General features: G+C 38.5%; 1 protein-coding gene across 1 annotated transcript in view; it reads left to right on the forward strand.

Moving 5' to 3' along the window:
• wdr11 (WD repeat domain 11) overlaps positions 1–12,833 on the forward strand; it is a 132,182-nt gene extending 119,349 nt beyond the window's left edge. Inside the window, exons 24-29 of the mRNA XM_053620578.1 lie at positions 1,532–1,627; positions 3,047–3,212; positions 5,494–5,591; positions 10,336–10,481; positions 11,428–11,507; positions 12,158–12,833. Coding sequence (XP_053476553.1) covers positions 1,532–1,627; positions 3,047–3,212; positions 5,494–5,591; positions 10,336–10,481; positions 11,428–11,507; positions 12,158–12,366 — 795 coding nt within the window. The 3' untranslated portion in view covers positions 12,367–12,833. The remainder of the gene's footprint in view (positions 1–1,531; positions 1,628–3,046; positions 3,213–5,493; positions 5,592–10,335; positions 10,482–11,427; positions 11,508–12,157) is intronic.
• The last annotated feature ends 5,451 nt before the right edge of the window (positions 12,834–18,284 follow it).

Below are 18,284 nucleotides of genomic sequence, written 5' to 3' on the forward strand. Positions count from 1 at the left end.
CTGACAATTACGTTAAACAAATTACAGCAGTGTTTCCTGTTTAACAAGGCTTAAGCCATCTCAAGTATTAAATGAGGCTGTCTTTTGGATGATTTCTGGTTCTTTACTTATTTTTGCAATTGGATTTTAGCAGCTAATTAGCTATACCATACTGTATTACTTGACATATTAAACCACTGAATTGGAATCACAGTTCTATTATGAGTTGACCCCCCAGTCCATGGCTGTCCCCTGCCTTGTGCCCCGAGTTCCCAGGTTTCCTCCCCCAGTCCAAAGACATGCGCTGTAGGCTGATTGGCATAGCTAAATGTCTGTAGTGTGTGAATGTGTGTTTGTGATTGTGCCCTGCGGTGGGTTGGCACCCCCTCCAGGGTGTCCACCCCAGTGTTCCCAGAGTGGGTGGATGGATGGAATCTCAAGTTTCTGAGATGTGCTTTGAAAGGATGTGCTTTTTAAAGGTTTTTCAGCTGTGAACACTGCGCTGGAGGTTATATGTTCATATCTCATTCTTAGACCCTTGAGCAATCTGGTTAAACAACTATAATGCTCTATAAAGGCTGACCTTGCACATCACATTCAGTTGAAATATGTGAAAAATCCATTTGTAACCCTTTAGGATAATCAAGTTAATAAAATTGAATGACTATATACTCAGCAGAAACTTTAATAAGAACACCTGTGCACCTACTCATTCATGCAGTTATACAGTGGGAGTAGGCTCACAGAAACTGGACAGAAAAAAGATCAGGCAATGTATTTCCAGTCTATAACAGTACCTAGTGAACTTGTCCACTGTAGTCTCAAATTCCTGTTCTTGGCTGACAGGAGTGGAACCCGACGTGATCATCTGCTGTTGTAGCCTATATTGTGCAATGATTTTCTGCTCACTGTGGTTGTAAGTGATTATCTGAGTTACTGCTGCTCACTGAATATTTTTTTTGTATTTAGCACAGTTCTATATAAACTAGAGACTGTTCTCTGTCAAAATCCCCCTTCTGACATCAACAACTATGCCATGGTCAAATTCACTGAGATCACATTTTTGATGTTCAATGTGAACAATGTAACTGAAGCTTGTGATCTGTAGCTGCATGATTTTATTTATTGTCTTGTTGGACGTTAACATTAATGAGCAGAATTACAGGTGTTCCTTTTAAAGTGGCCACTGAGTGTACATGTTACAATTTACTGTCATGAATCTTGATCCACTACAGATTTGACATTTTGACAATTGAATGCAGTGTCTACATTAGAGACAAATCCATTACCTAACCTTGAGTCCTAACTGTTACAGGCCTTCACTGTTTAGAACCCAGTGGCTTGAAAATATCAGATTTCTATTAAAGCACAGAGGAAATAAATGGGGAAAAAATAGTATGCATGATGTATAAAATTGCTGAGAATCAGAAATAGCATGATACTATTTTTTAGGTCATCCTGTGTGCTAAATAGGCCAGTCTATATGTTCTCAAATCTCTTGTAAATAAATGGAACAGCCTGTTTATTTCTCTCTGTATTTCTCTCATTACAGAGATTCCAGTTAGAAAGGGTTCATCTGCAGGAGGTGAAGAGGTCCAGCTATGAACACACAAAAAAATGTGCAGACCAGCTGCTTCTCCTTGGACAGGTTACTTCATACTATATCGCACCATCATACTACTACAGTAGCACATTTGCAAATGAGCAAATTAACTGTATTTAACCTCATTTTTTTGTATCCTTGGGGACATAAAATGCACATATAATGTAAATGTGTATTGCATTATCATCTCTTGTTATCTTAAGTTGTTTGTACCACTTAAACAACTTCTCAGTTACTTAGATGCTTAGCTTTGGTACAGTATCTCACAAAAGTGAGTACACCCCTCACATTTTTGTAAATATTTGATTATATCTTTTCATGTGACAACACTGAAGAAATGTCACTTTGCTTCAATGTAAAGTAGTGAGTGTACAGCTTGTGTAACAGTGTAAATTTGCTGTCCCCTCAAAATAACTCAACACACAGCCATTCACTAACAAGTCACATGACACCGGGGAGGGAAAATGGCTAATTGGGCCCAATTTGGACATTTTCACTTAGGGGTGTACTCGCGTTTGTTGCCAGCGGTTTAGACATTAATGGCTGTGTGTTGAGTTATTTTGAGGAGACAGCAAATTTACACTGTTACACAAGCTGTACACTCACTACTTTACATTGTAGCAAAGTGTAATTTCTTCAGTGTTGTCACATGAAAAGATATAATCAAATATTTACAAAAATGTGAAGGGTGTACTGACTTTTGTGAGATACTGTATAATATTTGAAAAGAACTGACCAGTAAACAAATAACTGATCAATCAAACAGACGAGTTCTGTATCCTGCTGCTTCATGGATTTTGACAGTTAATATGACATTTATACGAGTTTACCCTTCTATATGAGCAGGTGAGGAAAAGAACAAGGTGCTTTACAGCTTTTCATTTGACAGATCTGTTTATCTGCCTATCTCATTCCCTCCCTCATTATCCCTCCCACACACACACATCTTACAAATGTGTGTCATTTACAATCCCTTTATTTACAATCCCCTGCAACATGGTGTTGGAAGATGGGAGGACATATTTGTAATTAGAGTCTTTTGCAAAAGGCTACACACAAAATGTGTATTCCCATAAATTTCCTTGACAGTATAATCAACTATTGGGAATGTGAACATGGGAGAGCATTTTTAGTTTGTTAAAATTAATAATGTGTTATAGCACACAATGTTTTGCTATAACGTTATGTGTTTTAGCAAACAAGATGAATTTCTGCGAAAACACTAAGAATGTATTACCGTATTTCTTTTATAGAAAAGAATTCCCTAACATAACTAACTGAACATCCGTTTTGCTATAAACCAAATAACTTTAACTTCAAGTAATTTTTTGATGAAATTTGCTCAGGTTAAAACTACACTACCTGAGTGCATCTCACTTAATCTATTAAAGGAAGACCTACTAAAACACACACACACACACACACACATACACACACAATAATAACGTTGATTTCACTTGGCAGACGGACCGGGCGGTGCAGCTGCTGCTGGAGACGAGTGCCGAAAACCCGAGCTACTACTGCGATTCTCTTAAAGCATGCCTTGTGACAACTATTCCCTCCTCTGGACCTTCTCAGAGCACCATTAAACTAGTAGCCACCAATATGATCGCCAGCGGAAAGCTAGCAGGTACACTGCCTGTTTTTCATTGACTTTGAGGATTAAGGTTACTTCAATTAACTCTGAAGCAGAGTGTGCCAATAGCAGATACATCCTGATGTGTGCATAATATTATCGTGGAAGCTTAAACCCTAAGGCATAGAATGTCCATACGTGAGGCTGTTGCTTTAATAGGCAACATTTGTAAAGTCCCAAGGTAAAGCTATGATAGAAAGACAGCATTGCAGCTGTCTTTTAAGTCCTGTAATTACTCCATTTGAGCTGGATTTAAAAGCTAAGACATTCCAACATATATAATGTAACCGGGTCCGAATGCATCATTCAGACTGAATAGATAATATGTTTTCAAACAGTTACAAATACAGATATGAATAGTAGGTGTACTATTATTATGATTTTTCCTAATGGAAGGGGCATCATGGGATTGTTCATGTATCTTTGCATTTGTACTACTAGAACTAGACTTGCTGGTGGCAGAGACATCGAACAATATATGAAGCTCATGGGACAAAGAAAGAGCACCTTCATTAACATGAACATTGCTAGGCATTGTATTTGTCAGGGTCATGATGGTGTAAGTTAGGATGGTGTTAGTTTGTTTATTTGTTGTTTTTTTTATTTAGGAAATAGAATGTGTTAGATTTGCACCTACACTTGTTTTAATGAATTTAGTACTGCGGTGTCTTCCTCTGAGTAGGGTTCATATTTTTTTTTTTTTTTTTTAATACACACACATAGATTCAGGTATGAATATTTAGAGCACTAAGCAGAAAAAAGGAAAGAAAGGATAAAAAGAAAGAAACCAGTATGAACAGATAGATAGATCTGCAGCTTTGTGATATATTGCTGTATCAAATATTTTTAGTTTAACCCTTTTTTTTAATAACATCAAGTCAAGTCAAGTGGCTTTATTGTCATTTCAACCATATACAGGTGGTACAGTACACAGTGAAACAAAATAACTTTCCTCCGGGGCCATGGTGCTACATAAAACAACACAGAACTAAATGAAACAAGACAGAACTAAATAAGACCTACACATTTCTACATAAAGTGCATGTGCAAACATGTACAAACAACACAAGACAGTACAATAACTACTAAAACAATAGGCACAGTAAGAGACAGTGTAGCGCCGACCAGTACACAGTTCAAGTGTAGAAGTGTCAGATATAACAGGTAGTGCAAAATAATAACAATATGATAAAAATGCTGTGAATGTAAACATACCATTCTTTGGCATAGTATTCAGCAGATAAGCTTATACCATGTATGGACATAGGAGTTATTGGGGTAGCAGCCATGTAGTGGGACACAACATAGTAAACTCAGCATGTGCTTTATTGGAGCATAGCGAGTATAATCAACAATGTATAGTCGACAAAGAGGAAAACAGGCTAGGACCTTAACCAGGGGAATATAGAACAAGACAGTATTTTGATTCACACAAAACAAGGCAAGCACTTACCTTGCATGATCAGACTTCACAACAAGCAATGACGCACCAGACTAATCAAGAATTAACACAGAAAAGGTGAGCACAAACAGGCAACAAACCAATGACAGGATGAGGACAGAAACTAGACTAGAACAGATGTCAAAAACAATACAAGCACATGCATTTGATTGAATGGGACCCACAATGCGAGTATGGAAAAACCAGAGCAACTTGACTAATGTCACAGTGTACAGAAGCCATTTACATGAAAGAGGGTGTGACCACCGGAATAAAAGTCAATTAGTGTTGCTCTTTAGCACACAAATCGTTCATAGGTTGAATGTTTTCTTTTAGAAAAGGGGGAAAAAACAATATCTTTATGGCTTTGACTCTCCAAAATCTGACACATACAGTTTATGACAATGTTGTATATCTTCGTACATATTCAGTTCATTATCTCTCTCTGCTCTAAAGCACCTGCTCTGCAACAGCAAAATCGAAAACTGTTCTGAAATGATATGGGGTGTGCTGTGCATCCAAGGTATAAGTCTGTAAATTGCACTTAGTCTCACTCCTTTCCGAAAAATTCCAAAGATGAAGCGCATTCCCTGACAACTGCACCCTCTGAAAATAGGCTGTGTGTGTGAGTGTGTGAGTGAGTGTGTTTAGCATCACTCAAGACCTGACATCACCCAGTAAATAATTACAGCACCCCTTAACCCTGCTCTCTCACGCACACAAACACACACACAAATATTTTTTTTGTCAAGGCACTCACAGAGCTGTTGTTGATAATTGATTATGTTCTTATACAATTTTTATTTCCCGCTCTCTCATTCTGTCTCTGTGCAGAGGGTGTGCAGTTGCTGTGTTTGATTGACAAGGCAGCAGACGCCTGTCGTTATCTGCAGACATACGGCGAGTGGAACCGCGCCGCCTGGCTGGCAAAGGTATTCTCTATGGGCTATACCTAAAAAAAAAAAAAAAAAAAAAAAAAAAAAAGGCTAATGTACAAAAAGAGTCAAGCTGAATGGGATTGTTGATAATTTTATACTATGGTATAAATAGAACACACATAGCTTGTCAAAATGCATTTGGTTCTCCTAAAACACACACACACACACACACACACACACACACACACACACACACACACACACACACTCTGTGCCAGCCTTCCAGCCAGCAAACACACATTGCATACCAATGCTGTGTTAATTTTGACATCAAATGTGCCTCAGGCTATAACCTGCTGGTACATATCACGCTGCCAAGATGTTGCAAAGTTCCTCTCTGCAATTCTTGCTGCTATAGTTCTCCTTTATTGGGATTTTTTTTCTGTTCATAACATTTGTTCTTAATTGTTTTTTCCAACACAAAGATAACATGCACAAATTACAAATCACAAATACTTTCTAACAAATGAAACTTGTAGTAGAGGTGCATAGGCATTGTGTAGTGCAGGGTAAATGTTGTACTGGAGAAGATCGAGGACCCATGTCCAAATTGATCTCTATTCCCATTATCCATGATTTTGTGGATTTTGTGATCCAGGATTCACTGACCACTTTATTAGGAACACTGGTACACCTGCTTATTTATGTTCAATCATGTGGCAGCAACACAATGCCTAAATCCATGCAGCTACACATCAGGAGCTTCAGTTAATGTTCACTTCACACAGAATGGTTAGGGGAAAAAATGTGATCTCTGTGATTTTGACCATGGCATGGTTATTGGGGGCTCACAAATACTGGGCAGTTAAAGACTGGAAAAAGACCAGCTGATGTTTATCCAATATTTAGCCATCCAGTTTCAGTGGGTCTGTGCCCAATACAGGCTCTGGTGCCTGTTCTTGGCTGACAGGAACGGAACATGATGTGGTCTTCTGCTGTTGTAGCCCATCTGCCTCGTGTGACATGTTGCGTATCCTGAGATGCTTTTCTGCTCACCTCGGTTGTAAAGCGTGGTTATTTGATTTACCATAGCCTTCCTGTCAGCTCAAACCAGTCTGACTTCCCTTCTGTCCTCTGACCTCTCTCATCAATAAGGCTTATTCTCCCACAGAACAGCAGTTCACTGGATGTTTTTGTTTTGTTTGTTTGTTTGTTTGTTTGTTTTTTGCACCATTCCACACACTGTTTCATGTGAAAATCCCGAGTTTTCTGCAGTTTCTGAAATACTGAAACCAGCCCATCTGGCACCAACAACCATGCCATGTCACTGAGATCACACTTTTTCCCCATTCTGATGTTTGACATGAACGTTAAATGAATCTCTTGATCTGTATCAGCATGATTTTATGAACTGCACTGCTGGCTCATGATTGTCTGCATGGATAATTGCATGAACGAGCAGATATCAGGTGTTCCTAATAAGGTTGTCAGTAAGTGTACAGGATGCCCGAAATGTCAGGAACCGGTTTGAATATGTTGAGCATACAGTATATGTCGGTCTGAATCTACAGAAAAAATGTGTAAAGCATAAGGCTGAACATGTAGAGCATAAATTATGTTGTATGTTTATTCTCGGGAGCATGGTGGCTTAGTGGTTAGCACGTTTGCCTCTCACCTCCAGGTTTGTGGGTTCGTGCCCTGAGTTCCCTGGGATAGGGTCCAGGTGCACCTGCGACCCTGTCTAGGATAAGTGGTATAGAAAATGGATAGTTTTGGTCTCACTGGTCTCTGACTTTTTGGACACCCTGTATATTTGCAGTGTCTGTTTATTACATCCTATCAACTTAACACCATCAAAAGCATTACGTAAGAAGTAATAATAATCATAATCACCATAATAATCATTGTCATAATAATAATATTTATATTCCTTAGCTAAATGCCTGTTAGGGATGTGTAATAAAGCATATACTGCATACAGATGGGTGACAAATTAAAGGAAAAAAAAAATCAATTGTTTTCAGGCCACCATGAGCTCTCAGAACAGTTTCAGTGTGCCTTGGCACAGACTCTACAAGTCTGTACAAGGAACTGTACTGGAAGGATGACCGCAATTCTTCAACCATTTCTCTCAACTGGTGTTTTGTTGATGTGTTGAGGTGAAGAGCACTGTCTAACACATTGCTCCAAAGTGAGAAAACAAAGGTGTTTAGTTGAGCTCTAGTGACCGTGAAGGCCATAGCATGTGATTTAATTCGCTGTCATACTCCATCAAACCATTCAGTGACTTGTGGATGGGGGAGGGGCCATCCTGGAAAAGACCACTCCCATTAGGAGTAGAAATGTTTCATCTTAGGCTAAAGTTGATCAGTCAGAATAACGTTGATTTTGCAGTGACTCTTCTCTGCAAGGGCCAAAGTGACAAGAACTGAAACCATGCCAGCAAAATTCGAGCCACCAATTTGTCACCTGTCTGTATGTTACAACCTCCTCAGCACTGATTTAGGTCCATGAGTGTGGCATCAAACTTAAGGAGTTAAGGAGAAAAAGACCTGTGTTGCACCTGTGGTAGTTATTTTGGCAGACCTTTTGTCAAGCCAGCATGCCAATAAAAAAGCAGTCAAGGACGATGGATCAGGTCAAGAATCAATTGTAAATGTTAGCAGTTAGTCAGGTTTGCTGTGTGTTCCAGTGTTTTGATGCAGAGAAGGAATTCAGATAAGGTCATTCTTTCTTTGCGTTTATTTATTTATTTATTTTTGTTGAATAGCCTACAGAGGACATGTTCTCTTGTAAGGGGAAAAAAGCAAGGGCAAAAGATACAAGGCATTTAGTCCTATTGAGAGTTGTGGGCTACAATTTCAATTCTGCTTTGAGCTCATTTAGCACTGAGATTCGTCTGTATCTATTTGCCAGTTTTCTCTATGTAGTTGGTAACCATAGTAAAGGCCTTTGAAGCACATATGTGTGCTGCATCTTTTGCTCTAAGGCATATTTTGTAATGTGAATTTCTGACTGTTTCTGACATTTGGATTCATTTTCAGAGGAAAAAACCCATCTCTCTTCAGTGCCGTTTAAATATCAAAGTGGGAGTGGTGATTGACATAAACTGGTGTGTACATATCTACTGCTACACATTGCAGCAGTGTTACAATGGACACCACATAGCTGTATTAGCTGTAATATACACCGATCAGCCATAACATTAAAACTACTGACAGGTGAAGTGAATAACAATGATTATCTCATTACAATGGCACATGTCAAGGGGTGGGATATATTAGGCAGTAAGTGAACAGTCAGTTCTTAAACGTGATGTGTTGGAAGCAGGAAAAATGGGCAAGTGTAAGGATCTGAGTGACTTTGACAAAGACCCAGTTTTGATGGCTAGACGACGGAGTCAGAGCATGTCCAAAACAGCAGGTCTTGTGGGGTGTTCCCGGTATGCAGTGGTTAGTACCTACCAAAAGTGGTCCAAAGAAGGACAACCGATGAACTGGTAACAGGGTCATGGGTGCTCAAGACTCAATGAAGTGTGTGGGGAGCAAAGGCTAGCCCATCTGGTCCGATCCCACAGAAGAGCTGAAAAAGATCATGTTGGCTATGATAGGAAGGTGTCAGAACACACAGTGCATCGCAACTTGCTGCGTAGCCGCAAACCGGTCAGAGTACCCATCCTGACCTGTGTCCACCACTGAAAGCTCCTACAATGAGCATTGGACTCAGAACTGTACAAGTGCCATTTTCTCCCTTGAGTAACCATCCATTTCCTTTTGTGTTCCTAGTTAATGCTCTCTTGTGTGCATGCAGTATCATCAGTTCGGTTTTGTGCTTGTGCAGCATGCTTCAGGTTTTATGCTTCTGAAAGCACACTCTTTAAATCTACATCAATTTTAACACATTAACACTGAGACTTCCAAAAACGTTTCAACGGTTTTGAGAGCTTAAATTGACTGCATTTATTCTGTTTATATGTGAATTTGCAACCCACTGTAAATTGTGACTCTGCTCCCGATAAGTGGTGCTGTCTTTAACAGCACTACTTTAGGTTCACATTCTTTTACAAATCGCAGCCCACCTGACAAAGAGCTCCCGTGAAGAGCCACAACAGGTCAGAACTAACCCCACAGCTAAATATCAGCTCTTCACAAAATAGAGTCTGTATTTGGATGAATGATTTTATGTACAGGAATATAACTTAGAACATTTAAGACAGCTAGTTGGCAGACAGTCTTAAGTAATTAACATTGCTCTTTTTTAAGGTCTTATTTGTTTCATACATAGCAAGCTCATATTACAAGTTTTTAATTTGTGTAATTTAAATTCACAACTTGGGATATGTACAGTGGTGCTTGAATTTTCTATATATCTGCATAAATATGACCTAAAACATCATCAGATTTTCCTCAGAGTAGACAAAGAGAACCAAAGTAAACAAATGAGACAAAAATATTATACTTGGTCATTTATTTATTGAGGAAAATGATCCAATATTTCATATCTGTGAGTGGCAAAAGTATGTGAACCTTTGCTTTCAGTATCTGGTGTGACCCCCTTGTGCAGCAATAACTGCAACTAAACTTTTCCGGTAACTGTTGATCAGTCCTGCACATCGGCTTGGAGGAATTTTAGCCCATTCCTCAGTACAGAACAGCTTAATTTCTGGGATGTTGGTGGGTTTCCTCACATGAACTGCTTGCTTCAGGTCCTTCCACAACATTTCTATTGGATTAAGGTCAGGAATTTGACTTGGCCATTCCAAAACATTAACTTTATTCTTCTCACTGTTTCTTCCCAGGTGCGTCTGAACCCGACTGAAGCCTCGGACGTGCTGAAGCGCTGGGCTGAGTACCTCTGCTCTTCTCAGGTCAATCAGAAGTCCAAAGCGATCCTGGTGCTTCTCTCACTGGGCTGCTTCCAGAAAGTGGGCGAGATGCTCCACAGGTCTGCAGTACATTTCCATTTGTTCATTTAGATGCTTTTCAGAAAACAATCCAAGCAAATAGCTACTGGAGGCCTCAGTTTCCACAAGCTAACTAGAAATAAGTGCAAGACAGTTGCAAGAATAAGAACAAGAGATGAATGAAGTGCAATCAAACTAAGAAAACCAGTCAACCAGATCATGTTTGTTTACAAGTCCAGGAAATAAGAGTGGGTGTTGTAATAACCTGCAAGAGTGTCATGCCATGTCAAGTAACAGCAGCAATCGGAGAGTGCAGAGCAGAGTGAGCGTGCTGAGTGTGTTTGCGTATTGACAAGCACTCTCAGTCCAAAATACTGTTTTTCTCTCTCTCTCTCACTCTCTCTCTCTCTCTTGCTCCTGCTTATCCTCACATTAAGTTATGAGAGGACTGTATTTAGAATGATGGGGATTCAGTTCTCTCATTTTTGCCATGCTTATAAAGGAGAATAGGTTTACATTTTACATTTATTTACCTGACGCTCTTATCCAAAGCAAATTTTTACAGTCAAGACAGGATACAACTAAGCAGTTGAGGTTGAAAGGTCTTGCTCAAGGACCCAACAGTGGCAGATTGGAGGTGCTGGGATTTGAAGTTAGTAGCCCAGCCACTGTGGTCTCAGTACCCTAGTAAAATAATCCTGTTTGGTTATTTGGTAAAACCTGGGCCCCAATATTATCTCTAATGGAAAGTAAATGCAAATATTAAAGCACAAGATGTGCATTTTAGTGCTGAAACTCAGTTTCCTCATCCGAGAGTACACAATGTATTATACACCGCTGCTGGATTTTTCTTTTTTTTTCTGGACAAAAATGTCCGGTTTAACACAGCCCAAATATGCTATAAGTTAATGAGGTTGTCAGTTTTATTTTAAAAAACCTTTGAAAGCTAACCGATATCTGTCTCTCTTCCTTATCTTGCCTTGTCAGTATGAGGTATTTTGACCGGGCGGCACTCTTCATTGAAGCCTGTCTGAAATACGGCGTAATGGAGGCCAACGACACCACTAATATCCTTCCGAGGGCTTGTGCTTCTTTTTTACAAAGACTGTTGATTTAAAGATAAGTACTGAATGTAGTATAGTGGTAACAGTTCCAGCTACAGGTTGTAATTATGAAACCCACAAGAAGCCGCCGCATGTTTATCCAGAACCCTCTTTTTTTTCCATCCATCATTACAATCCAGCCTATTGTATGCAAGTGAAAATTTGCAAAAGTAATTGTTTGTTTACTTCATAGTGCCTTTTCTCTCACACACTAGGTTATTCAGTTCAGAATAACATCGTGAATCGCTTCTTATCAAAGAGCGCATTATAAAGTAATTTCAAAAGCTTTATGTTCAGCAGCTCAGTATGTAAAAAGCCAAAGAACACTTACATGCACAGTGTTTCAGCAAAATTGACTGGCATTTTGGCTAGTGGGGGGTGTTCGTTAAATTGCTCCCTTCAGTGGTTTTGTGTCATTAATGTTTTCAGCAAAAGCAATCAATCCCTAAGCATATTCGCTCATGCTTTTCACTTCAATTCAGTTTCAAAGTACATGTTTCAGTAAAGCATTTCAGCCTAATCATTCTTCCTTCGTGCTATCTCCAAATATATACGCACATAATTTCCCCTCCAAATTGCTTTTCAAATGTTTCCTTAACTCTTTAGCCATTTACATAAGTTAATAGGGGCAGCGTTTTCCTCTTACGCTGGGCTTCTTCGCTCAGTGGGATTGAGAGAGGGAGCAGCGTTGTGGGCCTCGAAGGCTGGAGGAGCAGGAGAGGAGCTCCTGGAGGAGTTGTTCCAGAACGAAGGGTCCGGATCAGATGTCTCACCTGGGGAGGAGGAGAAAAAGAGCAGCCTGGGCGTCACTGAATCACTCTAGAGGAGGAGAATGAAAAGATCAGGATTTCAGGTTTAGTGGAGAACTTGAATAAAGTGTGTTTATTTTATATTTGTTGGTGTGAGTTGCTTTGAGAAGAAAAAAAAATCATAGAAATATATTGTGTAATGTGGTTGTGTGTGTGTGTGTGTGTGTGTGTGTGTGTGAGAGAGAGAGAGAGAGAGAGAGAGAGAGAGAGAGAACAGTATCATGCACACATACAATTAAAGTGTGCGCTCTGTCATACTCTGGGTTTGTTTACCCTCTTTGCATTGAGTGGTCCTGTTGCCCACTACCTTGCCACACACACACTTGCTGAGACAGTGAAAACATTTGAAGACATTTTTAAAAATGGCTTCATCATAAACTGTAACCAAACGCAATATGCTGCTTCAGACATTCCAAATAGTTCTTTTTTTTTTTTGCACTTTTTTCTTTTGGCCAAACAATTCACTTGAAGTGGAACACTGGGTTATAAATGAAGTATTCCTTTATATATATATATATATATATATATATATATATATATATATATATATATATATATATATATAAAACGAGTGGAGTTTTTTATTCGTCTTATTCCACAGTGATTTGCCAACGATTGCAATTTTTAATTTACTTAAGAACCACACATCAAACATTTTGACCATTTATAGGTACCTGGAACAGTTAATGCCACGACCCAAGTTAGTTCCTGTTATCACTTACTTTATAGCAGGTATATAACAGTTACTTCCTCACCAGCCTTTTTTTTTCTCTCTTGAAGTCCATAAGAGAATAAAACATGGCTGAAAACGTACAAAGCAGTCACACCCGAGACTCCTTCCCTAAAATGATAACCATCTCAACAAAAATCTACTCTGTACCAATGATTATATGGTTTTTATATATTTGTTAAATAACAACAGGTTTTCTTCATTCATTAATTATTAGTCTTTAATTAATTATTATTAATTAAATATTATGTGGAGTGTCTGCTGTACAAATCCCTGTGAATGAGCTGTTACTATAGAAACTGTAAAATATTAGAATGAGCACATTGATATAAAACGATCATTTATTACAGCCGGAGCTCCTGTCAGAGCCATGTTGTTATAGGAAATTAATCAACACATCCCTGTTTCGAGAATACAACAATCATGTGGTACATAAGACAATATCTAAGTGAGAGAATGAAGTGGGGGGGAAAACAATATTTAAGAGTGAAATGTCTGAGGAATGAGCACTTGTAAACTTTTCATATATAAGAAGAGATGTATGGATTACGGAGAGAAAGATTTAACTATCCATTTGGAATCAGCTGCAGAATGAGGTGCTGTGGATATAAAAAAGTGTGACTAGCTACTGGGGAAAAAAGAAATGAATAAATAAAGCGGACAGAAAAAATTGAAAAGAAAACTGTAGGAAACTGTAAATTGTGTGTGTGTGTGTGTGTGAAGTGATTTCTGGGTTTCTGCAATCAGAGAGAAACGTAGAGTACTGTAATGTCTCAGCCCCATGTGTGAAACTCAAAGCATGCCTATTTCTTTTCTTTCTTTTTTAAAATTTTTTTATTAATTTTTTCTTATTATTCATGCCATGCAAAATGTTTTGACAGCTGATTTGTTCATGAGTTGGTTGATGGTTTCAATGAACATTTGACAAAGTTCTGTGAATAAACATATCCCTGTGCTGTTCTTCACTCAGTTCTTTGTATGAAACTTCTCTGGTCCAGAAACACTGTTGTTCATTCCTGGCTTTCTTTTTAAGCAAATAATTGCTTCAAATATTGTCTCTGAATATTGTAATGATTGTAATTCTGTAGTTGTCTACATGGTGATGTCTCCTTGTAAACAGCAGCACAGTGAATTAGTGCATGCAGTTGCTTCATGATTATCAGATGAATAAATAGGTATATGGGGAAAAACTATAAATGTCCATGGAATATTATTGCGTCCGATTTATTTATTTTCGTGCTGCACAAGCCAGAGCTTGCACACTTAAAATCCTGTACATGTAATTTGAAATGCAATATTGTTTTATTTTAGTCATTTATCCAATTAATATTTGTCCTGATTCTCTAAGCTAATTATTCTTATACAACTATGTGTATGTTTTATAGACAGGAAACACTGCAGAATCCCCTGATAAAATATATTATCAATAGTCTGTTAATAGTAAGCTTTGGTTGCTAAGCAACATATAGTAATGGACAAAGATTGAGGTATTATATGGATAGAGTACTTGCTTTAACCAAAAATTTGTTTAAAACCTGGCACATTAATACAGATTTATAAAACATCATATTTTAGAGGCTCCAACTTCACATTTTAATTTTGGTGTAATTCAATCACAGTGGTCACTCTTACAGCATTCATTTTGCCATTGTCAAAAATCATCTACACCAAAACCAATGGGGGAAAAAAACCCAGATTTTATTTATAAAGTCGGTTATAAAAAAGAACAATGTAAGTGTGCAGAAGCAGCTATGACCACCAGAGGTCAGTGGTGTAAAACTCGAGTATAGAAACATAATGAGCATTTCTAGACAAGAGTACTGTATGTACAGTACATTTAAGTAGTTAACATCCTACCATGCTCTGTAGCATGTATAAAAATGATTTCTATGCTCAGTTAACCTTGATTTTTGGGTCAGAGGTAAAGACTTAAGTGATTTTGAAAGAAGATTTCATTATTTGAGCATGGATAGCTGGAACTTTAGTCTGTTTGACTGGATGTGTTTCAATAGAACAGGCCTGAAGCATTGATCCCTAAGTGAAGGAATCAGATGGGTTTGATATCCTGTAGGAGGGTTTGTTGACATGGTTTGGGTCCACTTGTTCCCTTAGAGGGAAGAGTCATGACAAATCTATGAAACATTCTTCTGATTGATGTTGAAACAGTTCTATCATGAAGGGAGTGCTCACTTTCAGGATGACAATGTCACAATGCTCACTGAATATAGATTGATGAGGATGAAAATGATGTAGATCATCTGGTATGGCCTTCACAGTCACCAGATCTCAACCTAATTGGATGCTTATGAGAGGCTTTTGGGCCTATGTGTTACGCAATGCTCTCCACCACCATCATCACAACACCAACTGAGTGAATATCATTTGGAAGAATGGTGTTCATTGTTTCACTACAGTTCCAGAGCCACATAGATTCAATGCCAAGGAGCACTGACACTGTTGCCTGTCTGGGTATTCAAATTATCAAGAGGAGAAAATGCATTTAGTAAATATTGAATTGCACTGCATTATTTTTTCATTGGTATTATTAAATTGGCCAGACATGGATTCCCTGTTGAAAAGTAAATCTCCAAGCCCCAGTTCTCCCACAGCCTGCAGACTGTAAATGTTCTTAAATATATCATTCAGTCATTCATCTTCAGCTTCATCCATGGTCAGGGCTGTGTTGGATCCAGAGCCTATCCCAGGAACACTGGTTCACATGGAAAAAGTGCTGTATTTCCTACACTGTATGATTTCGGTGCAAACACCCTCAAATTAAAACTGAAGGTCTCAATTTGAGCTCACATTCATTATTTAGTTTCAACTCCAATATGCTGTAGTAGACAACTAAAATAACTAACATTGTCAGTGTCCAACAATGTATGGACCTGACTGTAAATGAATGTTCAATAATATACAGTGGTGCTTGAAAGTTTGTGAATTTTCTATATACTGTATCTGCATAAATAGAACATCATCAGTCCTAAAGGTAGACCAATAGAACCCAATTAAACAAATTAGACAAAAATATTATACTTGGTAATTAATTTTATTAAGGAAAATGATCCAATATTACATATCTGTGAGTGGCAAAAGTATGTGAACCTCTAGGATTAGCAGTTAATTTGAAGGTGAAATTAGAGTCAGGTGTTTTCAATCAATGGGATGGTAATCAGGTGTGAGTGATCGCCCTGTTTTATTTAAAGAACAGGGATCTATCACAGTCTGATCTTCACAACACATTTGTGGAAGTGTATCATGGCACGAACAAAGGAGATTTCTGAGGACCTCAGATAAAGAGTTGTTGATGTTCATCAGGCTGGAAAAGGTTACAAAACCATCTCTAAAGTGTTTGGACTCCACCAATCCACAGTCAGACAGAATGTGTACAAATGGAGGAAATTCAAGACCATTGTTACCCTCCCCAGGAGTGGTCGACCAACAAAGATCACTCCAAGAGCAAGACGTGTTATAGTCTGTGAGGTCACAAAGGAACCCAGGGTAAATTCTAAGCAACTAAAGACCTCTCTCACATCGGCTAATGTTAATGTTCATGAGTCCACCACCTGCATGACAGGTTTGTAAGGAGAAAGTCACTGCTCTCCAAAAAGAAAATTGCTGCACAACTGCAGTTTGTAAAGATCACATAAACAAGCCAGAAGGCTATTGGGAAAAATGTTTTAAGGACAGATGAGACCAAAATAGAACTTTTTTTTTTTTTTGGAGAAAGGAAAACATTGCATTCCAGAATAAGAACCGTATCCCATCTGTGAAACATGGTGGTGGTAGTATAATGGTTTGGGCCTGTTTTGCTGCATTTGGGCCAGGACAGCTTGCCATCAATGATGAAACAACAAATTCTGAATTAGAAGGAAGGAGTATATGCTATTTATCTGTTTTGGGTCATGTAGGGTGGACTGCCAAGACCATTACAGTGTAACATCTAAAATGTTTTAGTCCATTGATGTTTGTCTATTATTAGATTTGACTTTTGCCTAATCTTATGTCTATCCAACTATTTACTGTACTGGTTATCATAAACAGGGTCACAGGGAGCCTGAAGCCTATCCCAGGGGACTTGGGGCACAAGGTGGGGGGACACCCTGGAGAGAGAGAAAGAGAGACCTAAAACCTCAGTGGGATTAGAAAGTATAACAAAGTCTTTCTGGTAATAGACAGTAATGGCTCGTGGACGTTTCAGGACTTGGCAAAAGGTGAAGTCCACTAGATGAAGTCCTTTTGATGCTCACATCAGAGAAAGTCTATTTTCCAATGGCCTCTGTGTCCATTGAAGAGTGCTTCTAGAGAAAATTGCCTTTTTTCCAGAGACATGCGGACTGGGACTGGGGTATTGATTTAACACTGACAGAGGAGAAATAACCCAGTCAGTTGCAGCTGTGAAATGTGTACTGCACAGAGAGAAAGCAGGTCAGCTTACTGTTTGCACAAACTGAGATTTCCTTCACCTTAGCAATGCAGCAGCAAAGGGAATGGAATACAGTGGACAAGAACAGTATATACTATTAAACTAAATACTGTTAAATGTCTAGTCATTTACTGGCAGCAGAGCTGGCACTAAAATACTGCATATTTACAAACGTTTCACAATTTTTTTAACAGTCTATCATTATATCCAGATGATTGTACAGTAATTGGCAACAGAGTGAATTTATCATAAATATGTGTATATACAATTACAGTATAAAATTAAATAGTATCCAATGCATTTTCAGTTGCTCATTTGGTTGATGCTTTTTATCCAAAGTGACTTACAACTGAGGCAGGAGGAAGGTTACAGTCTTGCTCAAGGACCCAATGGCAGGTTGGCAATGTTGGGATTTGAACGCATGACCTCCACTGATTTAACATGCTTTAACATGGATGTCTAAACAGATAGCAGAACCACATTGTCATTTTCTGTAGTTTAGTAGTTTAATTTTCTGTGGTTTAGTATTATGCACTATCCTAGATTGCCACCCCAGTAAAGTCATTGGGTCCAACCTGGCCACCCCATTGTAAAAGGCCACTCTTTTGGGCTATAAATAGCAATAGTAACTGTTCTTAATAGTTCAGTTCAATTCAATTCAATTTTATTTGTATAGCGCTTTTTACAATAGACATTGTCTCAAAGCAGCTTTACAAAAATATCAACATGGTATACAGATATTAAAGGTGCAAATTTATTCCAACTGAGCAAGCCAC

This window comes from Ictalurus furcatus, chromosome 3 (assembly GCF_023375685.1).
Source record: "Ictalurus furcatus strain D&B chromosome 3, Billie_1.0, whole genome shotgun sequence".
NCBI lineage: Eukaryota > Metazoa > Chordata > Actinopteri > Siluriformes > Ictaluridae > Ictalurus > Ictalurus furcatus.